Raw genomic sequence first — 25,038 nt, 5'->3', positions numbered from 1 at the left:
CCAAAAATATTTTATTTTAACTTAAGATAGCAATTTTGCCTTTTTTACATAACACAAATATGTACTTTATATAACAAAAACAAGTGTCTTCAGATTTCACATAATTTCCACAGGAACCTAAAAGAACAGGATATTGGGCTGGTTATTGAACATATACTGTAAAATGCTGTAACGAATAAACTTGGTGGTGGATAATGATGTGAAGATTTACATATACAGAAGTCATTTGGCTATAAGCAGCGGTCTTGTCCCAGTAGCCATAGTCCTAAGATCTGGCTTTGGGAACCTGATGTAAAACCACTTTTACACGCCAGTATTTTGGCCCAGTACGTGAGAGCTGAATTACAAATACAAAATACTGACGTGTTAAAAAGGCCTTCAGCATATATTAGCATTTAACCCCATCTATTGCAGGCCAAGATAAGTTCATGAATACGGAGTTAGGGTCACCATAGTTGGCTTCCAAAAAGGAGCTTTAAAATGACTGTGTGAAGAATTTATCAGAATACATATTGCGCTCACATTTTACATCGAAACTATAAAATACATGAGCTAGAAAACAACAAGACCACAGAATGCAACAATTTACAACACACAAAAAAGAAAAACATTCATATACGCTGCTGCTGCCGCCACCTAGTGGCATTTTTGTTGAACTGCAACTCTGAAAAAATATATATTTTGTAATAATTCACATTCACTTTTTTTCCCCCCTTTCGAACACTTATTTTATTGATTTAAAAGATCTCTATAATTAATGTAAAATTTTAAGGAATGCCATTTTCCCTAGTAGTGTTCACTGTATGTAGCCAACATAGGCAGAATAGGGTGATGCAAAATGTCCACCCCTTTGACAGGTCAAAAGCTCTACTTTTATAAAAATATACCAGACTGTGAAAGTGGAAAAAAGGCATCTCCACTATTAGAAAACTATAACTTCGCGTTTTTTGCATGTTTTACAAAAGTTTCCTCCCTCTACACCGTACATTTTCACAGTTTTGGCGCGGTAGCACTAATAACCATTAGATCAGCATATAAATATCCTCAATAACAGGTACCAAAGACAGATAATATACATTCAGATGAAAAGCACAGACACCCAGTGTATCTTTTAAAAAAAAAAATATATTTTTTACATAAAAATGGACAAAAATAAATAAGTTGATGTAGTTAAAAAACTAACGAATTGACTTTGCAATAATTTATTAAACAAATTATTCAAAGATGTGCAATTTCCTTCTGTGGCTTTACTATGGGGACAGGTCTGCTCTTCTATTAGGCCGCATACACGAGCGTGTCCAATTTGAATAGGACCTCTGTGTTGCGTCAGTGTGGTTTCCGTGTCATCAGTTTTTCTCCTCCGCAAGAACTTCCTGGTTTCACTTTTCTTAAGCAATCGATACATGAAAAACGGACAGGACTCGGATGACGTACATGTGCTGTCCAATTATTATTTTTTTAGCACCCTTAGACTTTAATAGGCGTGTATGGTCTGCAAAAACAGACTTCAATAGGACATGCAGTGACTATCACAACTGATACACACTGTGCGAAAAAAAACACGGATGCGAGAATAGCCCATTGAATTGCATGGGTCAGCGAGCTCTACATTGTTAAAATGGACAGCAAACGGATGAGAAACCCACTCATGCGAATGAGGCCTAGCCCAAAGAAATAGAGGATTCATAGTTAGGAGTCCGATGTAATAATAGGGCGAGTGCCCCCCCATGTCCCCCGCCCGCCCTTCTTAGCAGTCATTGATGGTTATCTGCATGTATAGGTGGCAGACAGCACACATCAGTGACTGGTTGTAGCAGCAGAAGATGCGCTTCCCTCATGAATAACTCACAACTTTGCCAGAAAGAACCTCCAGCAGGCATTTCTTATAACGGTCTATCAGTCTCGACATCACTGGGAGAATTCTTTCCCACTCCTTCATGAAGAATTTTTTTTTTCAGCTCTGTGATGTTTAAAGAGTTTCTTGCACGGACATCACATTTAACACCGCCCCCCCCCCCCCAGCATCTTGATGGGATTTAGATACAGGTTTGACTTGACCATTCACGGTAGATTTACTGGTAGGTTTAGGGTATTGTCATGTTGCAAGTTCCACTCTTGGCTGAGCTTCCATCTTCTGCCAGATGATCTCCATTATCCTCAAGTACAATGAAGAATTCAAAGTGGATTCTATGACCGTGAGCTGCCCAGGACCTGATGCAGCCCCACACCAGAACATCCCCCCCCCCACCCATCATGCCCTGTTGTTGGCACCGGGTACTTGTAGTTTTCACCAAATAACGGTCTTTGCCTTGTGTGCTTTGGAAAAATTAAAGCCAAAATTGGTTGCTATGGGCAAGAAGGACAGATCTACTGTTACAGCTTACTAACACTTTGCCACAATGTGCTCTGGAAAGACAAGGCAGAGTTATTTGGCTAAAACCAGAAGACCACTGCAAGCATAAGGGCATGGCCACACGTGGCGGATTTCCTCCGCAACTGTCCGCATCAATGCCGCACCTAATCCGGGTTGCGGATTACGGCTGCGGATCTGCCCAAAATGTGCAGAAAATTGATGCGGACTAGCTGCTGCGGGCTGCGGGAAAAGTGCTTCCCTTCTCCCTATCAGTGCAGGATAGAGAGAAGGGACAGCACTTTCCCTAGTGAAAGTAAACGAATTTCATACTTACCGGCCGTTGTCTTGGTGACGCGTCCCTCTTTCGGCATCCAGCCCGACCTCCCTGGATGACGCGCCAGTCCATATGACCGCTGCAGCCTGTGCTTGGCCTGTGATTGGCTGCAGCCGTCACTTAGACTGAAACGTCATCCTGGGAGGCCGGACTGGAGACAGAAGCAGGGAGTTCTCGGTAAGTATGAACTTATATTTTTTTACAGGTTGCTGTATATTGGGATCGGTAGTCACTGTCCAGGGTGCAGAAACAGTTACTGCCGATCGCTTAACTCTTTCAGCACCCTGGACAGTGACTATTTACAGACGTCTCCTAGCAACGCTCCCGTCATTCCGGGAGCCCCATTGACTTCCTCAGTCTGGCTGTAGACCTAGAAATACATAGGTCCAGCCAGAATGAAGAAATGTCAAGTTAAAAAAGCAAGACGCATCCGCAGCACACATAACATGTGCATGACAGCTGCGGACTTCATTGCGGAAATTAGAATCTCCATTGAAGTCAATGGAGAAATTCCGCCATGAGTCCGCCACTGCTCCGCAACAGACAGAGCATGCTGCGGACACCAAATTCCGCTCCGCAGCCTATGCTCCGCAGCGGAATTTTACGCATCGTCTAAACGAACACTGCTAAATTAAAGTGGAAGTCAATGGAGAAACGGCTCCGCTGCGGATTAACGCTGCGGAGTGTCCGCAGCGGAATTTAAGTGAAATTCCGCCACGTGTGAACCCAGCCTAATGGTGGAAATGTTATGGTTCTGGGCTGCATCAGTTTTTATAAAATCTTCCCCATTCTGTAGTCCTGGTGTTTGCCTAGGTGTTGATGGGCAGACTTTAGTCTTGCCCTGATGTTATCGGTGGACAGCAAGATTTCCTCCTGGCACTCCTCCCATGTAGATCTAATTTGGGGAGCCTCTTCCTATTAGGGCATGTTGAGATGTGGCGGAATTGCTGTTAAATTCCGCTGTGGACAGTCCGCACTGGAAATCTGCAGCAGGCTTTTTTTTCATTGTTTTCTTTACCTTTTAGGTATCTTCGTTCAGACGCTGCGGAAGATAGCAGTGCAGAATTTAGGCTGCGGTGCAGAATTTTCGTTTCGCAGCATGCATGGCCAGCAGCGGATTTTCACTGCAGATTTCAGCCTTTGCAATGCAAGAACTAAAATCTGCAGCAAGTCTGCAGTAACACTTGCATCGTCAGAATTACCTGTCAAATATGCAAATGTTGCTGCAGATTTGTTGTGTAATTGCTGCGAATTTGCAGCGGAAAAATTCTGCCACTTCTGAACATGCCTTTAGTAGACTCATGGATAGACATCAATAGTGGCGAGACTTACCTGCAGGCCCAGTGATGAAATACTGAGGTTCTTACAGAGTTTTTCCAGCATCTTGTGTTCTGCTCTCTGTTTGAAACCTCCAATTGTGGAGAATCTTCTGGACGGTGGAACAATTGTCAAACAACTGGACATCAAGCTCTAAATCCCTTTCCATACTCATAATCATCTATAAGCTTCTTTCTGAAGGTCTCAGTTTATTGGATATAGTTGTGGCAGTACCACACAGCTCAACAAAGCGCTAACCAAACTAAGGCTAGGACACAACTTTTGTAGTAAAAACATTAACAAATGGTGTTCATGCAAGTCTATGGAGAAAACCAAAAAGTATCTAATACTTTTGAAATGTGCACAGAAACGTCAAGTTCCAATAAAAAAAATTATATATATCTAAAAAAATAATAATTCTGTCTCCCTAACCCATTCCATAATTTGTCGGCACTGTATTTCTCCTGAAATGTAGGCACTCCGCATTACGTACACTACTTTATGCAAGTGCTTTTAAAACTTGTTACTCATAGTTTCATGGTTCTCTAAGAATAATATGGTTTCGGTCAGTTTGAACGATTAGGAGTAAGGGTATGTGCACACGTAGTGACCAAAAAACGTCTGAAAATACAGAGCCGTTTTCAAGGGAAAACAGCCCCTGATTTTCAGACGTTTTTTGAGTAACTCGCATTTTTCGCGGCGTTTTTTCGTCCGTTTTTGGAGCTGTTTTCATTGGAGTCTATGAGAAAACAGCTCCAAAAACGTCCAAAGAAGTGTCCTGCACTTCTTTTGACAAGGCTGTATTTTTACGCGTCGTCGTTTGACAGCTGTCAAACGACGACGCGTAAATGACAGGTCGTCTGCACAGTACGTCGGCAAACCCATTCAAATGAATGGGCAGATGTTTGCCGACGTATTGTAGCCCTATTTTCAGACGTAAAACGAGGCATAATACGCCTCGTTTACGTCTGAAAATAGGTCGTGTGAACCCAGCCTTACAGCTTTCCTCCATAAAATTAACATGAAAAATTGCTTTAAAAAAATAAATACAAAACCGCTTAAGATTTTGATACCTATATAAAAAGAAAAATAAGTGCCCGTATCCAAAGTAGTAGTGTGTCGCGCAGGTCTTGGTCACGTTGCACACTATCGCTATATGTATGGGCAGCCTTAGGCTAGTACTATACCAACTACAAAAATGGCACAATTTTGCTGCCATTACAAAATCCTGCCCAAAAAAAAATAAAAAATAAATCATACGTCCTCATAAAAATCTTAACAAGCAATTCTTGAAAGGTCCGGGCCAGTGTTGCCCAAGATTTGCAGCCATAATAAAAAGGGCAAAGAAATGCACCCACATTGTTCTGATGTAAAACTGGCCTTCTTGTAGCCCTAGGCTAGCAATGTTAGGATAGTGGATCTCGTGCACCAGATTCTAGGTCTTTAGGCCACACACAAAATTATTTTTCTAGTGTTTTAAAATGCAAGTAAAAAGTTTAACAATGTTTTCTTAGGCCTCATTCACATGACAGGGTTTCCCAGCCGGGTGCCGGCCGTTCATAAATCGGCCGGCACCCGGCTGCATTAGGAATAATAGACCCATAATGGGGCTATTCACACGACCGATTTTTTGACGGCTGGGAAAACCATCCGTCAAAAAATAGGACATGCTCTATTTTCGGCCGGGTACCCGGCCGCCCGGCTCCCATAGAAGTCTATGGGGCCGGGTAATACACGGCCATCACCGGAATGTGTTCCGAGTGATGGCCGGGTTTTCCGGCGCTTGCGCTCGATCTCCTCCTCCTCACAGCGCAGAGTGCATGTGAGGAGGAGGAGTTTATGCCATTCGGACGAATGGCTGTACGCTGTACACTGTGTGGCAGGGCCGGGGTGTACAGCAGGTGGAAGGGAGCGCTGCGCTGGCTCCATTCCCTTGCTTGTTTTAAAAGCGCCCTGGCCCGGCGACACCTTCGATGGCGCCGCTAGCAGCTGCTGCTACTACTGTAGCGACGCCACTATAGCAGAGCAGGGAGGTATCTCCCCGCTCTGCTATGTGAAAGCCGCACTTTAGCTCCTTGAAGGAGCGGAATCCCCGTGTTTTCGGGGATTCCGCTCCTGGACAGAGTGCTTGAGGTCTCTGTCCATATCTGGGCAGTGATATCAGGGGAAACTCCTGAAGCGGAATCCCCGAACACATGGGGATTCCCCTTCAGGAGTTGCCGCTGATGTCACTGTCCAGATCTGCCCGGCCTGGAACGGATGCAAAACTAATGCAAACCGGCCGGGCAAAATGGCCGATTTTACCGGCCGACACTCGGGCGGGACCCGGTCGTGTGAATCCCGCCTTACGCTTGTGTCAATTTGTTATGGTTTTTCTGTTAAATACGATTACCTTTATATACAGTTTAAAAGATCAAATATTGATCCATATGTTCAAAAATAAATGTTGTCCTTACGGTTTCACATAACTGTAGATGCAGATAATAAAGTGTATATTCTGAAAAGACCAGCAATAGAGGGATGCATAAACCAAGAATTCAGCAGTTCATTTGTATACTCACCATGTATATAGAACAAAAGCCTTTGATTAACGACTGCTCTGAAATGCCTGAAAAAAAATAAAAAATTAACACATTAAAGCCACTTTTAGGGTATGTTCACACGCAGAGTCAAAAACGTCTCAAAATACGGAGGTGTTTTCAAGGGAAAACAGCCCGATTGTCAAAAGTTTTTTTAGCAACTCGCGTATTGCGCAGCTTTTTTTACGGCCGTTTTTGGAGCTGTTTTCATTGGAGTCTGAGAAAACGGCTGCAAAATCGTCCCAAGAAGTGTCCTGCACTTCTTTTGACGAGCCGCCATTTTACGCGCCGTATTTTGACAGCGACGCGTAAAATGACAGCTCATCTGCACAGAACATCGTAAGACCCATTGCAAGCAATGGGCAGATGTTTGCCAACGTATTGGAGCCGTATTTTCAGGCGTAATTCGCCTCCATTACGCCTGAAAATTGGTCGTGTGCACATACCCTAAAAGATAAAAACGATTACACATTGGATCTTTTGACATGTCACGGTCATATGCAAAATGCAGCATTTTTGTTTAGGCTATGGAAACGCTTGCGGGCGTTGAGCGATGGTGGCCTTACATGCGAAAATGTGTTAAATTTGGCAATTTTTGATTTATTTACACGTTGATCTTTGACCTGTTTTGGACTTCAGGACGCAGCCCCATTTTTAACCCCTTCGACATTTGTCGTAAGTATACATCATGGAAAGCCAGTGCTTCCCGCAAAATGTTGTATACTTACGACAAATGGATGGCACCGGCTCAGAAGCTGAGTCGGTGCCATCATCCCCAGGTTTCAGCTGTATCTTACAGCTGACACCCTGCTGTAATGGCGGGGACCAAAGTTAGCTTCGATGCCCACCATTAACCCCTTAAATGCAGCGGTCAAAAGCGATCGCTGCATTTAAGGTGTTTGCAGCTCATCAGCACCCCAGCAATGAAATCTCTGGGGTGTCAGTGGCTGCAACAACAACCGGAGGCCTAATAGTGGCCTCCCGGTCTGCTTAGTATGGAAAACTTCCAGCCCCCGCCCAAAAGGCAGGGCCTAAAAGACTTCCGTAGCCGTCGGCAAGATGGCGCCGGCTCAGGAGCTGAGCCGGCGTCATCAGCATGTTACAACTGACATCCACCAGTAACGGCAAGAACCAGAACTAGCTCCGATGCCTGCCATTAACCCCTTAGATGCAGCAATCACTGCATTTCTGTGGTCGTCAGATCGGCAGCTCTGCCCTGTAATCGCAGGGCTGCCGACTGCTACTATGGCAACAAGAGACCTAATGGCCTGGTGTCTGCCATTACGGAAGATGATTAGGCCCAACCCGGAGGCGAAGCCTAATTGGCTTGCGGTCAGTGAATGACAGATCTAATACATTGCACTACATAGGTAGTGCAATGTATTAGAAAAAACAAAAATCTGACAGTTGGACCCTCAAGTCCTCAAGTGTAAAAAAAATTTACAAAAAGTTTCAAATCATAAAATAAAAAATAAAAATCACCCTTTCACTTATCAAGTCCTTTATTAATGAAAATAAATAAACCATACATATTTGGTACAGCCACGACCGTAACGGCCTAAACTATAAAATTATTATGTTATTTATTCCACAGTGAACAGCGTAAAAAAAAAAAAAAAGTGCCAGAATGCGTTTTTTGGTCACATTGTCCTACAAAAATTGAAATAAAAAATAAAATAAAAAAAAAAAGTGATAAAAAAGTCGCATGTATCCAAAAATTATACCTATATAAAAAAAATAAAAAAAAACTCTAGCTCGGCTCGCAAAAAACAAGCCCATTTACAGCTCAGTCGACGATAAAATTAAAAAGTTAATTTTCTCACAACATGGTGACAGAAAAAGTACATTTTTACAAAAGTAATTTTATTGTGCAAAAAGTTGTAAAACATAAAAAAGTGCTATAAATTAGGTATCGCCGGATTCGTACTGACCCGCAGAATAAGGCCCCATGCATACAACCGTAGAAAAACTAATTGCGGACCGCAATTACAGAACGGCTCAGTTCTATTAGCCGCGGACACCTTTCTGTATCGCTAAGGAAGGTCCGTGCCATAGTACCGTGCCAGGAAAGATGGAGCATGTCCTACTTTTCGTGGGCCGTGCTCCCATAATTTGTAGGATTACGGGCACGGCCATGTGCATGAGGCCTAAAGTGAACATGTAATTTATAAACGCATGGTGAACGCTGTATGACCAAAAAACAGAAATTCTAGCATAGTTTTTGTTTTGGAGGCCAGGTAAAATAAAAAGGATAAAAAAAAAAAAAAAAAAAAAAAGTGATAAAAAAGTCGCATGTACCCCAAAATGGTACCAACAACAACTACAGCTCGGCCCACAAAAAAAAAAAGAAAAAAAAAGAAGCCTTCATACCACTAAGTCTATGAAAAAATAAAATTAGTTAAGGCTCCAATAAGTCAGGAAATAAAAATATGCAGTTGTGCCGGCCCGAGGGGAACATTTCGTCTGTTTCAAGAGGCGATTTAGGGAACCAGGAAGGGGAGGGCCCAAACATATCTGCTGAGAGCGAGGGCGCGTGTATTATACCAGGACAACACTTCCCAGCAAAATTCCCCAAACTGCAAAAGGAGCAGAGTGTGGACCAAAAGGGGGATAAGGAAGGACATTTATCAGAGCAACACTGGCATGTGCAGAAAGGATTGCTTTACAGCGTAACACACATCTATGGATTATTTTACCCCATTATTATACCACCTGACTATGCCCCTGATGTACTTACATATGCCCACACATTATAAACTGAAATACCAGTAAAACTCCGAACAAAAACTACTATCAAGCAAAATCTACGCTTCAAAAGCCAAATGGCGCTCCCTCCCTTCAGAGCCCTACAGTGTGCCCAAACAGCAGTTTACTTCCACATATATGGCATAGCCATAGCCGGGGGAACCCTTTTAACAATTTTTAGGGTATGTGTCTCAAGTGGCACAAGCTGGGTATGACATATTTGCCACAGAAATTGAATATCTGGGGGAAAAAAAAAAAAAAAAAGGAAAATTTTTACTTTGCACCATTCCTCATTTATGGGAAAAACCTGTGGGGTGAAAATGCTCACTACACCACTTAATAAATGTCTTGATAAGTGTAGTTTCCAAAATGGGGTAATTTCTCAGGGGTTTCTTTTAGGGTATGTTCACACGCAGTGTTTTCAGACGTATATCGGGCGTTTTACGCCTCGAATTACGCCTGAAAAAACGGCTCCATTACACCTACAAACATCTGCCCATTGCTTGCAATGGGATTTACGGTGTTCTGTTCCCACGAGGCTTAATTTTACGCGTCACTGTCAAAATACGGCACGTAAAAAGGAGTGCATGTCACTTCTTGGGATGTTTTGAGGCGTTTTTCATTGACTCCACTGAAAAACAGCCGTAAAATACGCCGCGAAAAACGCGAGTTGCTACAAAAACGTCTGAAAACAGCTCCGTATTTTCAGACGTTTTTGGTGACTGCGTGTGAACATACCCTTATTATTTCACATCAGAGTCCTGCAATTGTGAACCAATACTTTGTAAATCGCCAAATTAGGCCTCAATTTCGCATGGTGCTTCTTCACTCCGGAGCCCTGTCGAATGCCCAGGCAAAAGATTAGTGCTCCATGTAGAGTAATTCTAAAACCGGGAAACACAGCATAATAATTAGAGAGCTGTCTTGTTATTGTGGCACAAGCTGGGCACCACATATTGGCATATCTATGGGAAAAAATCCAATTTTCACTCTGCAACATCCTACTAATCATATGAATTTCTCCAAAACACCTGCAGGGTTAAAATGCTCACTACACCCCTTGAATACCTTGAGGGGTGTGATTTCCAAAATGGGGTCACTTGTGGGGAGTTTCCAGTGTTTGTCCCACAGGGGCTTTGCAAATGCGACATAGCGACCAGAACCCAATCCAGCAAAATATGAACTCCAAGAGCCAAATGGCGCTCCTTCCCTTCTGAAACGTGCAGTGTGCCCAGAAAACAGTTTATGACCACACATGGGGTATTGCCATACTCAAGAGAACTTGCTTTACAAATGCTGGGGTGCTTTTTCTCCTTTATTTTTTGAGAAAATGAAAAATTTTGAGCTAAATCTACATTGAATAAAAACTATAATTTTTTTTTCACTGCCAAATTCAAATAAAATATATGAAACAAGTGTGGTATCAAAATGCTCACTACACCCCTAGAATAATTCCTCATGGGGTGTAGTATTCAAAATGGAATCACTTTTGGGTAGTTTCCACTGTACTGGTCCCTCAGGGGCTTTGCAAAAGCGACATGGTGTCAAAAAACAACCCAATTCAGCATAATCTGTGCTCCAAAAGCCAAATGGCACGCTTTCCCTTCTAAACCCTGCGGTGTGTCCAAACAGCCGTTTATAACCACATGTGGGGTATGGTTTTACTCGGGAGAAATTGCTTTACAAATGTTGATGCTTTTTCTCCTTTAGCCCTTGTGGAGAGAAACAAATCAGCTAAGCCTACATTTTCTTTAAAAACAAAAATGTAGGTTTTCATTTTCATGGCCTATTTCCAATCATTTCTGCAATAAACCTGTAGGGTCAAAATGCTCACTATACCCCTAGATAATTTCCTTTAGGGGAGGTTTCCCAAATGGGGGATTTCCACTGTTTTGGCACCACAAGAGCCCTTTAAACCTGACATAGTGCCTAAAATATATTCTAATAAAAAGGAGGCCCAAAATCCTCTAGGTGCTCCTTTGCTTCCGAGGCCTGGGCTTCAGTCCATAAGAACACCAGGGCCACATGTGGGATATCTCTAAAAACTGCAGAATCTGGGCAATAAATATGGAGTTGCGTTTCTCTGGTAAAACGGTTAAAAAAATATATCTATTTTTTTTTTAAATGGATTAAAAATTTATTTCTGCAAAAAAAAAAATAAAAAAAAATTTATTTGTCAAATTTCACTTCAACCCTTTAGACGTTTCACCGGAATTAAAGCAAAGTAAAGAAACTTTCTAAATGCTGTTTTGAATACTTTGAGGGGTGAAGTTTTTAAAATGGGGTGACTTATTGGGGGTTTCTAATATATAAGGCCCTAAAAGCCACTTCACAACTGAACTGGTCCCTGAAAAAACAGCCCTTTGAAATTTTCTTGAAAATGTGAGAAATTGCTGCTAAAGTTTTAAGCCATGTAACGTCCTAGAAAAATTTGAAAAAAGGAGGCTCTGTCAGGAAGGACAAAAGTGGCCAAAGCGGGAAGTGGTTAAATCTGACACATCACATAAAAAGGGCAATACATGTCAAAAAAAGGGCATTTGAAAAATACAAATCTGAGGGTACAGCTGTAGCCTTTGTAAATTATAAAGAGCTTAATAAAATCAGCAAAAATACAAAATAAAAGGCTGGTGGCCAAGAAAAGTAAAACAAATCCCAAAAAATTATTCAAGTATATAAATGCAAAAAAGCCAAGTTCTGAACATGTAGGACCCCTAGATAGTAGTAATGGGGAGTTTGTCACAGGGGATCAAGAGAAGGCAGAGTTACTAAATGGGTTCTTCAGCTCTGTATATACAACAGAAGAAAGAGCAGCTGATGTAACCGGTGCCAGTGCTGTTAATATATCAGTTGATATACTAAATTGGATGAATGTAGATATGGTGCAAGCCAAGTTAAATAAAATAACTGTACACAAGGCACCGGGACCAGATGGGTTACACCCTAGAGTTCTTAAGGAGCTTAGTTCAGTTATTTCTGTCCCACTCTTCATAATATTTAGATATTTTCTAGTGACTGCTATAGTGCCAAGGGATTGGCACAGGGCAAATGTGGTGCCTATTTTCAAAAAGGGTTCCAGGTCTTCCCCGGGTAATTATAGACCAGTAAGCTTAACATCCATTGTGTGGAAAATGTTTGAAGGGCTATATACAGGATTATGTGACAAAAAAAAAAAATAGTATTATAAGTGACAGCCAGCACGCTTTTACGAAGGAGAGAAGCTGTCAAACCAACCTGATTTGTTTTTATGAAGAGGAGGTGAGCAGACACCTAGATAGAGGGGCCGATGTGGATATAGTGTTTTTGGACTTTGCAAAGGCATTTGACACTGTCCCCCATAGACGTCTAATGGGTAAATTAAGGACTATAGGTTTAGAAAGTATAGTTTGTAATTGGATTGAGAATTGGCTCAAGGACCGTATCCAGAGAGTTGTGGTAAATGATTCCTACTCTGAATGGTCCCCGGTTATACGTGGTGTACCCCAGGGTTCAGTGCTGGGACCACTATTATTCAACTTATTTATTAATGATATAGAGGAAGGGACTAATAACACTATTTTTATTTTTGCAGATGACATGAAGTTATGTAGTAATGCTCAGTCTATGGAAGATGTTTGTGAATTGCAAGCGGATTTAAACAAACTAAGTGTTTGGGCATCCACTTGGCAAATGAGGTTTAATGTAGATAAATATAAAGATATGCATCTGGGTACCAACAACCTGCATGCATCGTATGTCCTAGGGGGAGCTACACTGGCGGATTCACTTGTTGAGAAGTAACTGGGTGTACTTGTAAATCATAAACTAAATATCAGCATGCAATGTCAATCAGCTGCTTCAAAGGCCAGAAAGATATTGTCGTGTATTAAAAGAGGCATGGACTCGCGGGACAGGGATATAATATTACCACTTTACAAAGCATTAGTGAGGCCTCATCTAGAATATGCAGTTCAGTTCTGAGCTCCAGTTCATAGAAAAGATGCCCTGGAGTTGGAAAAAATACAAAGAGCAACGAAGCTAATAAGGGGCATGGAGAATTTATGAGGAAAGATTAAAAGAACTAAACCTATTTAGCCTTGAAAAAAAGACGACTAATGGGAGGGACGGGGACATGATTAACTTATATAAATATATTAAACCCTTAATGACCAGCCTATTTTAAACCTTAATGACCAAGCCATTTTTTACGTTTTTTCCATCGTCGCATTCCAAGAGCTATAACTTTTTTATTTTTGCGTCGACATAGCTGTATAAAGTCTTGTTTTTTGCGGGACAAGTTGTATTTTTTATTAGCACCATTTCGAGGTACATATTTATTGATTAACTTTTATTAACTTTTTTTTGGGGGGGGGGGGGGGGGAGATAGAAAAAACCTAAATCTACGCCGTTGACCGTGTGGTACCGATAACACAATAACTTTATTCAGCGGGTTGTTACGATTGCAACGATACCAAATTTGTATAGTTTTTGTATGTTTTACTACTTTTACACAGTAAAAACGCTTTTTTTTTCCAAAATTATTTGTTTTTGTGCCTCCATATTTGAAGAGCCATAACCTTTTTATTGTTCCGCCGATGCAGTTGTATGAGGGCTTTTTTTTTTGCGAGAAGACTTGTAGTTTTTATTGGTACCATTTTGGAGTAGGTGCGACTTTTTGATCACTTTTTATCACATTTTTTTTAAAGTCAGGATTCACAGAAAACAGCAATTTTTGCAGAGTTTTTTATTTAACCTTTTACGGCGTTCACCGTGCGGGTTAAATAATGTAACAGATTTATAGTCGGGGTCGTTACGGACGCGGCGATACCAAATATGCGTAACTTTTATACTTTATTTTGGTTTTTTTAATAGTAAAGCAGTTTGTAAGGGGAAAAGGTGGGTTTTTCATTTTTTTCTTCAAATTTTTTTTTTTATTAACTTTATTAAACTTTTTTACTAGTCCCACTGGGGGAATTTAATATGCGATCATCCGATCGCTATTATAATACACTGCAATACTTTTGTATTGCAGTGTATTACTGCCTGTCCGTTTAAAACGGACAGGCATCTGCTAGGAAATGCTTCCTTTATTAGGCCCCTGGCTGCCGTCAGAGACACAGACACTTGGCGATCTTATCACCGGGTGTCGGTGGGGGAGAGAGGGAGCTCCCTCCCGCTCCAAAAAAACTCAGATGCGGTGCACGCTATTGAGCACCGCATCTGAAGGGTTAAACGGGTGAGAGCAATACGGATATCGATCTCAAACGTTCGAGCAGGGGTGCCCCCAGCTACATCTGGCAGCTGAGAGCAGGGAGATTTTACAGCTCCCTGCTCTGTTTACTTTATTCTGATGTAGCGCCGTAAAAAGGCTTATGCATCAGAATAAAGCCCGTTAGTGACCGAGGTGAAAAGGCATATTGGCGGTCACTAACGGGTTAATGGCACATACAAAAAATATGGTGAAATCCTGTTCCATGTAAAAAAAAACTCAAAAAACAAGGGGGCACTCCCTCCGTCTGGGGAAAAAAATAAAATAAATAGCAATTAGACCTACCGGTAATTGTATTTCCAGGAATCCATCATGACAGCACTACAGGAGGTTGCCCTCTTGACCTCTGTAGGGACAGGAAGACAGAGAGGTTAAAAGGCCCCTCCCACCACCCACTTGCCAGTGTTTTTCAATTACTACACCAGGATGGATGCAACCCTATTTTATTTCTAGGGACAATAACTGACATGTTAAATGCACAAATCAGAATTCAATAAGGGAGGGAATATAATGGTGCTGTCATGATGGATTCCTAGAAATACAATTACCGGTAGGTCTAATTGCTATTTTCCAGTACATCCCTAATGACAGCACTACAGGAGCAATACCAGATTATAATGCTCAGGGCGGGACTATGGATTGGAGGACTTTCCGTCCAAAACTTAAATCCGTATCGGACAGCACATAGAGTCTATAATGTTTGTTAGGCCTCATGCACACGACCGTAAAAACACCCGTTATTGCGGGTCGTTATTACGACCCGCAATAACGGGCTCATAGGCTTCTGTTAGCCACGGGTACCTTCCCGTTTGCTCACGGGAAGGTACCCGTGCCGTTAAAAAAGATAGAACATGCCCTATTTCATGCCGTAATAACGGCACGGGCATCCCATAGAAGTCTATGGGGCACCCGTAATCATGGGTGGCTGCGTGTGTTCACCCGTGATTACGGGAGCGTTGCGAGGTGAGGCGAGGTCAGGGGACTACCCGGTCTGCAGGCCACAGCCCAGTGGCGTAACTACCGCCGGGACTACAATGAAAACTATGGCAGAGCGGGGAGGTATCTCCCCGCTCTGCCATAAACAAGACATGTATCCCCTATCCTGTAAAAAATAAAAATAAAAGACGTTCATACTTACCGACAACTTCCTGCTTCCTCCAGTCCGGTCTCCCGCCCGTTGCCTTGGTGACGCGTCCCTCTCGACATCCGGGCCGACGTCCTGGATGACGTTTCAGGCCATGTGACCGCTGCAGCCAATCACAGGTCAATCACAGGCTGCAGCGGTCACATGGACTGCCGCGTCATCCAGGGATGTCGGGCTGGATGTGAAGAGAGGGACGCGTCACCAAGACAACGGCCGGGTAAGTATGAATTTCTTTAACTTTTATTACAGAAAAGGCTGTCCCTTCTCTCTATCCTGCACTGATAGAGAGAAGGGGCTGCCGATTAGTGCAGTGCTATTTTGCTGCCAAAAACGTGCTCGTAAATACGGGTGGAATACGTGTGACACCGGACCCATATTTACGAGCACGGGTTCGTAAATACTGGTGCAAAACGGGTGGAATACGTGTGACACCGGACCCGTATTTACGCCAGTATTTACGGGTGTGAAAAAATACAGTCGTGTGCATGAGGCCTAAAACGTATGATGGCTTGACCAAGTGGCAGCTCTGCAGATTTGGTCCATAGAGGCTTCTCTTCTTTCTGCCCAGGATGCCGAAACTGCCCTCGTTGAATGGGCTCTGATGCCTTGTGGGGCAGATAGTCCTTGGGACTTGTAGGCTTCTTGTATGGTGGTTTTTACCCATCTCGCTAGAGAGCCCTTTGAGGCTCTCTTTCCTCTATTCTTTCCCCCAAATAGGACAAATAGATTTTTATCTTGTCTCCAGGAGGAGGTTCTATCCAGATACTGAAGAATTGTTCGCCTGACATCCAGGCAATGGAATTTTTCTTCTTGTTGGTCTTTTGGATCTGGATAAAAGGAAGGTAGAATTATTTCTTGTTCTCTATGGAAAGCGGTAGATACCTTTGGAATAAATGAGGGATCCAGCTTTAGGATGATCTTATCCTCTTGTACTTTTAGGTACGGTTCTATGATTGACAGAGATTGGATTTCTCCAATCCTTCTTGCTGAAGTAATAGCGACTAAGAATGCAGCTTTTAGAGTTAAAAAAATGCATACTAATTTCGTCGAGTGGCTCAAAGGGGGGCTCACAAAAGAGTCGTTAACACCACATTCAAATCCCAGGTAGGAACTGATTTCTTTAGGGAAGGTTTCAGTTTAGAGACCGCTTGAGTGAATCTTCTGATCCACCGATGTTCAGCCAGGGGAGTATTAAAAAAATTACCTAAGGCTGAAATCTGTACCTTTAAAAGGTACTAGGGCTAAGTCCTTTTTTGAATCCCGATTGTAAAAAAATCTAGGATTTTTGCAATGTTGGGAGAAAAGGGATCTGGTCCTGGGATTCCATGCCAGGAACAGAATTTCTTCCAAATCTTTTGATAGATTTTAGAGGTAACTTCTTTATGACTTGATAAGATAGTTGAAATTACCTCGTCTGACAGACCGTGGTTCCTCAAGATCTGCCTTTCAGGATCCAGGCTGACAATTTCAGAGTCTCTATTCCCTGGAAGAATAAGGGACCCTGGGAGAGAAGATTCTCCTTGACTGGGAGCATGATAGGATCTTCCAACGCTAGGTATTGTACGATTGGAAACCAACTTCTTTTCGGCCAATAGGGAAGAATAATGATGAGCTTTGTCAAATCTTCCTGGATTTTTCTTAACACCATTGGTATTAGAGGAAACGGAGGAAAGGCATAGGCCAGATCCATGTCCCAGGGTTGGGACAATGCATCTACTCCCAATGGGTTGTCTGAGATTTAGGGAGAAGAATGTCTCTACCTGAGTGTTTTTCCTCGTGGCAAACAGGTCTATTTGTGGATAACCCCAATTTCGGGTTAGGGACCGAAAGACTTCCTTGTTTAGGGACCATTCTCCGGGGTCTACTTTTTCCCGACTCAGGAAATCTGCTGATAGGTTCTCTGAGCCTTTTAGGTGGACTGCCGTGACTGATAGGACGTTTTCTTCTGCCCAACTGAAAATTTGTGCAGAGAGGCCCTGAAGAAGAGTGTGTCTTGTTCCCCCTTGATGGCGAAGAAAGGACACTGCTGTCGTGTTGTCCGATAAAATTCTTATATGCTTCCCTTTTATGGTGGGTGAAGCTTTTAGAAGTGTCTCCCATACAGCTCTTAGTTCTTTGAAGTTTGAAGACATCGTCTTCATTTGACCAGTCCATGTGCCCTGAAAGTGTTGGTCTTGGATTACTGACCCCCAGCCGTGTTTGCTGGCATCTGTGGTAATCACTACATAAGGAGAAGTTCTCCAGGGGACTCCCTTGTCTATGTTGTTTGTGCAGAGCCACCACAGGAGAGATGATTTCACAGTCTCGGAAATTTGAATTTTTAAATTCAGGGAATTTTGTTTTCGATCCCACCGGGACAAGATCAGATTCTGTAAGGGTCTGGAGTGAAATTGGCTCCATGGAATAGATTGGATGCAACACGTCATCATTCCCAACATCCGCATACATTCCCTTATGGAACAGGTGTCTTTCCCCCAAAATTTTCTTACTTCTGCCAGTAGGAGTATTTGTTTCTCTCTTGGGAGTAAGGAATGTTGAAGGGAGGAGTCTAGCAGTACTCCTAAGAAGACCTTCTGTTTCTGGGGAGGAAGACTCGACTTCTGAAAGTTGATTATCCATCCCAATTCTTGTAGTAGGGAAAGAACCTGTGACCGATGACTGACTAAGGTAGCCGGAGTATCTGCTGTCAACAAGAAGTAGTCTAGATATGGGATAATTACTATACCTTGACTTCTTATGAATGCCATGATCTCTGCCATAATTTTGTAAAAATTCTGGGGGCGGAGGAAAGGCCGAAGGGGAGGCAGACAAACTGGAAGTGGAGAATGGAAGGACCGTCCTGAATTGCGAATCTGAGGAATCTCTGGTACGTGGGGTGGATAGGAACGTGATAATACGCATCCTTTAAATCGATCGTACACATTGATGCCTCTTCCCTTATTAGAGGAATAGTCGATCTGATAGACTCCATCTTGAATTTCCGATAATTCACCCATTTGTTTAGGAACTTCAGGTTGATTATTGTCCTGTAGGAACCATCTGGTTTTTTGACCAAGAAGATTTTCGAATAGTGGCCCTTGCATATCTCGTTGTGGGGAACTGGGGAAATGGCTCTCAATCTGAGTAGTTTCTGGACGTCCTGGGTAAGTATCTGATGAAGATCTTTTGCTTGGTACTGGGTTATTAGGAATTTCTCTGGAGGAATGGAGGAGAATTCTATTTTGTATCCTTCTATTATCTTTAGAACCCAGGGGTTCTGGGTTATTCTCGACCATTCGGGATAAAATTGTAGGAGTCTTCCCCCCACACTCTTGGCGTCATTGCTTTGAGGGCTGAAATGAATTATTTGGGTTAAGGAGATATCCTCGACCCCTTTTCCCTTTGGGGTAACTCCAGCGACCGGACTTCCCTTTCCCGCTGTAGTTCTGTGAAGTAGGATCCCTCTGTTGGCGAAATCTTCCAAATTGAGGGGTTTTTTTTGGTTTCTCTTCAGGAAACCCCTTTTTCCTATCTGTTGCACTCTCCAGTATGTTATCAAGGAGAGGACCGAACATCAGAGACCCTGTAAATGGGATAGAACACAACTTGTTTTTGGACTTAGTATCTCCTGACCACATTTTGAGCCATAATGCTCTTCTAGCAGCATTTGAGAGAGCCCCATTCCTGGCAGCAAATCGAATAGATTCTGCTGAAGCGTCTACCAAGAATCCGGTTGCCATTTTTAGTAACGGTAGAGATTCTAGTAGCTCTTGTCGTGATGTCTTCATCATCAGATGGGTCTCTAGCTGGTTTAGCCATATGAACATTGCTCTTGCTACTGATGTGGCCGCGATATTAGTTGAGATCAAGGCAGAGGAAGATTCCCACGCTCTTTTTAGTAGTCTGTCTGCCTTTCGGTCCATGGCGTCCCTCAACTGAGAGGAATCTTCAAAGGGGATTGCGTTTTTTTTAGCAACCCTGGCGACTGGGACATCTACTTTTGGGATTTCATCCCAAGGCTTAGTGTCCTCTGGATCAAAGAGAAGTCTGTTCTTAAAATCTCTTGAAATGAAGAGCCTTTTTTCTGAATCTTCCCATTCAGTTGTCACCATTCTCTTAAGATTTTCGTTTACCGGAAAAACCCTTGTTTTCTTTCCCGTTAGACCTCCAAACATCTCATCCTGGATGGTATGTGGTTGGTCTTCTTCGGGAATGTCCATAGTTTCCCGTATTGCTTGAATTAAGGTATCCGACATCTCGGAAGAGAAGAAAAAAAATTTCTCTTGAGTGGAAGAAGTTGAAGGTAAGAGTTTGTCTCTTTCTTCTAACTCATCTTCTGATAGGTAATAGCACTCCTGTTCAGAGTCCGACCCCTGAGAAGGCCAATATTTTTGATCCACTTCAATCCGTGGTCTTTTTGCCCGGGAGTGTGAGGGAGTTTCTTGCGGAGGGGCGAGGGAGGCTACTGACTGACCCACTTCCTCACGAATCATAGTCCTAAGTTCGGACATGAACGTTGGTTGTTCCTCCTTTAGTATTTTGGAAATACAATCCTGACACAATTGTTTTTTATGGGACTCTGGCAATTTTTTTGCACAAGTCGCACATTTTTTAACCTTCTTTTTATCAGTTTGTCTCTGAGAGAAATCTTTTTCCTAGAGAAAACAGAAGGTAGGTAAAGTATGGTGTACATACATAAGGGGTCATACCCTTCCCCAAGGGTGAGACTCACGTGACCCTGGGACATATCTGGAGTTCCATCAGGACGAGGAAGTTCCATATCGCGACAGGTAACAGGCAATGCAATATGCAAACCACAAAAAATAGATCCAAGTTAGAGTTATCAGCTGTAACTACATACCTGTGCGTGTCCCTTTAAATGCGGGCGTTTTGAATTTCCCGCCTTCCAAGATGGCCGCGGACCGGAAGTAGCCCGACGTCATATCCGGTCGGCTATTCGTCCAGCGTGTAACTGGAGTGCAGCCGCCATAGCCGGCGCTAAGGCTTGCTATGCGGTGCAGCGAGGATCCCTGCCGGTGCGTCCATGCCTATGGAGCTGCCGGTCCCCGCCTGGTCCGCGGTCCGGCCGAAGCCTGCTTGGGAAACCCCAGCCCCCACACACTACCAGAACCCTGCCTAGGATTCCTCCGGTAGGTGTCTTAGGGAGGGAGCTAAGGGACCCGTCGTATGAGGGGTGTTAGCCTGGGCTTTAGGGGGAAGAGAAGGGGGAGTGCACGGACCCCCCGATCTTGCCCCCTGCCCGAGTTTCTTTCCTGCACTAATACAGGAGCGACGCTCTCTGCTCCTGACCCTTGTGGGGACAGGAAGAACACTGGCAAGTGGGTGGTGGGAGGGGCCTTTTAACCTCTCTGTCTTCCTGTCCCTACAGAGGTCAAGAGGGCAACCTCCTGTAGTGCTGTCATGAGGGATGTACTGGAAAAAAAAAGGTTCAACCTGCAGAGGCGACAAGCCTTCTTTACTGTGAGAACTGTGAATTTATGGAATAGCCTACCGCAGGAGCTGGTCACAGCAGGGACAGTAGATGGCTTTAAAAAAGGCTTAGATAATTTCCTAGAACCAAAAAGTATTAGCTCCTATGTGTAGAAATTTTTCCCATCCCTTGGTTGAACTTGGACATGTGTCTTTTTTCAACCGTACAAACTATGTAACTATGTAACTTCATGTGGTAATTTGAAAGTAAAAATGTGAAAGAAAATTTGGAAACAATAGCATTTTCCTACACATGAAATAGCTGAAACGTTCGTATGAGCGCTCAGCGGCTTCGTTTCTGTTCGGCTTTTTCCGGTAAGCCGATGTATCGTGTACGGGCTCAGACTTTCTATTGAGTCCGTACACCGATACATTTATTTCCGGAAAAATTACATGCCATTAGTTTGTCGACCGTTTAGCTACACTAACATTTTCAACAAAATTAGCAAAACCAATTTTTTTTAGGCACCAGTCAGTTTTTAAGTGGCTTGAGGGGCCTATTTATTAGAAACCCCCTATAGATCACCCCATTTTAAAAACTGCACCCCTCAACGTATTCAAAACCGTATTTAGGAAGATTAACCCTTTAGGTGTTTCACAGGATTTAAAGCAAAGTGGGGGTAAAACGTCATTTTTTTTTCTCTTAAAATATCAAAATTTAATCTATTTCTGTAACACAACAGGTGTTTATGGGGAAACGCAGCTCAATAATTACTCAGATCTGTAATTTTCATAAATATACTATGTGGCCCTAGTGTGCTACTTGACAAGCAAAGGCCTCAAACAAAAGCAGCACCATGTGGATTGTGGGGCCTCCTTTTTATTAGGATGTTTACCAGGCAACATTATAGGTTTGAAGAGGGCTTCAGGTGCCAAAACACAACACCCCCAAAAAGACCCTATTTTAGAAACTGCACCCCTCAAGGAATTAATCTATGAGGTGCAGTGAGCAGTTTGACCCCACAGGCATTTCATAGATTTTATTAGAAATGGACAATGAAAATTAGAAAAAAAAATTATATATATTTTTTTTCCAATAACAAAGTTTTAGCTCAAAAATTCTCATTTCCTCAAGGAATTCAGGAGAAAAAGCATGTCATAAATTGTTAGGCAACTTCTCTGAGCATGGAAATACCCCATACAGTATGTGGTCATAAACTGCAATTTGGGCACACAGCAGGGTTCAGAAGGAAAGGAAACACAGATTCAGATGCAATGGTTTTGTGACACCTAGATGCTTGATAAAGACCCATCTTTGGGTTGAAACGTTGCTAGTGTTTTTATGCTTGGTGAATAAACCAAATGCACATTGGATTATCTTGGGTGCTGCAGTTCCTTTCTTCGATTTGCATATTGGTTGTTTCCCTGGATCTGTGATACTTTTTACTGCGTGCACCACCCATGATTGGGGAGTTGTCCATTCCTACTGGTGAAATCTACTCTATATTCAACCCCTATTGACAAACTAACAATGGTGTCAAGTTTAAATAGAGGGAGCATACATCAGCTAACAATCAAGTTATTAAATGTACAAAGCCCATTACATATGTGAAAACAATAGACTTCTTACTGTAAGTGTATTGATTTCCACCTGGATATAATTGGCCCCTGCCTCCTTCCTCATCATTCTAATTACCCCTATTTGTCACTATTTATGTTGTTATATATATATATATATATATATATATATATAAACACATCACTGTCCATGACTGGCCTTTTAAATATAAAGAGATGCACTTTTGCACTAATATTTATAATGTTGTTGGATATTGTTTTCACATATGTAATGGGCTTTGTACATTTAATAACTTGATTGCTGTATAATGGATGCTCCCTCTATTTAAACTTGACACCATTGTTAGTTTGTCATAGCTTGAGAAAGGTTCCTGTTGAACCGAAACGTTGCTGTTCTTTGAGGTGAATAAATCCACCCTGTTTTTCATTTATTTTGGAGTCCTGGTGCCGTTACTACGTCCTATGCTGTTTTCTATCTAAAAAGAAGGGGAATTGATTTATCCCCTGGTGACGAGCACATGGCCTGATTTCTTGGATCTGTGGAGTGCTGTGTTTACTTGCTTTTGACACACACTGACACACACACACACACACACAACGTTGCGAAACTTCTGCTCCCCATTGAGGACACACACACAGCGGAATTGTAAAATGCACTGCAGAACACTTCCTGCGCGACCTGTTAGTTTTTTTCCACCGCATGGGCATGATATTCTCTAAATCTTATTCACTTTGCTGCTACTGTAAATGCTGTGAAATTTCCACACAGAATTCCGTTGCGGAAATTCTGCAGCGTTTACGCTACATGAGAGCCTAGCGTTACTGGTATTTTAATTTAGAACGTGGGGGCATATGTAAGCTGGGCAGAGTAGATCATAGGGTTAATAAAATTTATAATCCATGAAAGTGTGGTACACGTAAAAACAATGCTTTAGCACAGGCCAGGTGTCATACTGAAATCTTTGAGATTCTTACCCCTCTTTTGGGACACTCTGCACCTATTTTGGGTCCTTCCCTTGTTTGCAGTTTGGGGGAACGTCGCTTGGAGTTACCCTGGTACAATACAGGCAGCCTCACCTCAAGCCTAGATGACAACATTATGTGGCCTGCACATCGGGATAGCAGTATGTGTTATAAAATGTCATCTGTAAGATGTGCACAGACAGCTTTTTGTACCATGGGATATGGTACATCGTAAATCAGGGTGTTGTACAAGATATCCATGCTCCAGTATTGCCTGATCTTTGGGTTCTTTACTAGCATCAAATGAAGAACAATGCCCAAAAACATCATCCCCGCTGCATCCACAAGGTCTAGCAAATGACGACATGAGATTTTGGCCAACAAACTGCTGACTATAAAATAGTCTTGGCCAGCATTTTGCATAATAGTGTTCCGAGAGTCTGAACTTTTTTATTTTTCAGTTGACTGAGCGGTATCACAGCTTGTTTTTTTGTGGGACAAGCTTAAGTTTTTATTGATCACTTTTTAGTCCATTTTTTTTTGGAGACAAGGTTAACACAAGTCAGCAATTCTACCATTTTTTTTTTTTAGGTCCCACTAGGGTTCCCGAAGGCCTGATTTTCTGATCGCTATTATAATACAGGGCCTGATCGGCTTCTGTACATGGCAAACCAAGAGGCCATTGTTAGCAACCCATCGGCACCTCGCGATCGCTTGTGGGGGGCAGATGGGGTACATGGAGAACGCCCCTCCCTCTGTAAATCAGTCACCATTTATAGCAGCATCTAAGGAGTTAAATGGCCGGGATTGGAGCTAGCTCCAATCCCGGCCGTTGCTATGGGAGCCCGGCTGTATATTACAGCCGGCTCCCGCTGTGAAAATTGCCGGCTCAATAGAGTTAGTCATGCTAAAAAGTGTGAGCTTGACTTGTCGCCATCAGACTCAATTTTATTTTAACAGGACAGACAAGTGGTGATCGTCTAATTTTTCTGTCCTGTTAAAAACCCCACGGAATCCTGAGGGATCCTTTCTTTACAATAGAAGTCTATGGCAGAAGGATAGCCTTCCTGTTGCACCGTCCTGTTTGCCATCGTTTTTTTAAAACCTTTAAGAAAAACCCCCAAAAAATAAAAAACCACACTAAGGCTCTATTCACATATGCGTCGGGGCTTTCAGTTGCTCTGCTCCGCCAGAGGAGCAGAGCAAGGGAAAACTGGCAGTGACTGTTCCACGGACACCATGTCCTGCACTATTGTTTCTGGTAATCTTTGCCAGATCTGTGACGGAGGCCCCTAACGGAGCCCCCAACAGATGCAGACGTGAACAGAGCCATACGGTTGTCATTACAAAGCTTCCGTTAAAAGAAAAAAA

General features: G+C 42.7%; 1 protein-coding gene across 1 annotated transcript in view; it reads right to left on the bottom strand.

Annotated features, from left to right (window-relative positions):
- FIGLA (folliculogenesis specific bHLH transcription factor) overlaps positions 1-25,038 on the bottom strand; it is a 36,709-nt gene continuing 11,671 nt past the window's right edge. The window contains exons 6-7 of the mRNA XM_075855333.1: positions 6,566-6,612; positions 1-117 (exon numbers count right to left, since the gene is read on the bottom strand). Coding sequence (XP_075711448.1) covers positions 6,592-6,612 — 21 coding nt within the window. The 3' untranslated portion in view covers positions 1-117; positions 6,566-6,591. The remainder of the gene's footprint in view (positions 118-6,565; positions 6,613-25,038) is intronic.

Source organism: Rhinoderma darwinii, chromosome 3 (assembly GCF_050947455.1).
Source record: "Rhinoderma darwinii isolate aRhiDar2 chromosome 3, aRhiDar2.hap1, whole genome shotgun sequence".
NCBI lineage: Eukaryota > Metazoa > Chordata > Amphibia > Anura > Rhinodermatidae > Rhinoderma > Rhinoderma darwinii.
Note: the sequence above shows the minus strand (reverse complement) of the source record. Positions and strands in the feature narration are given on the sequence as shown.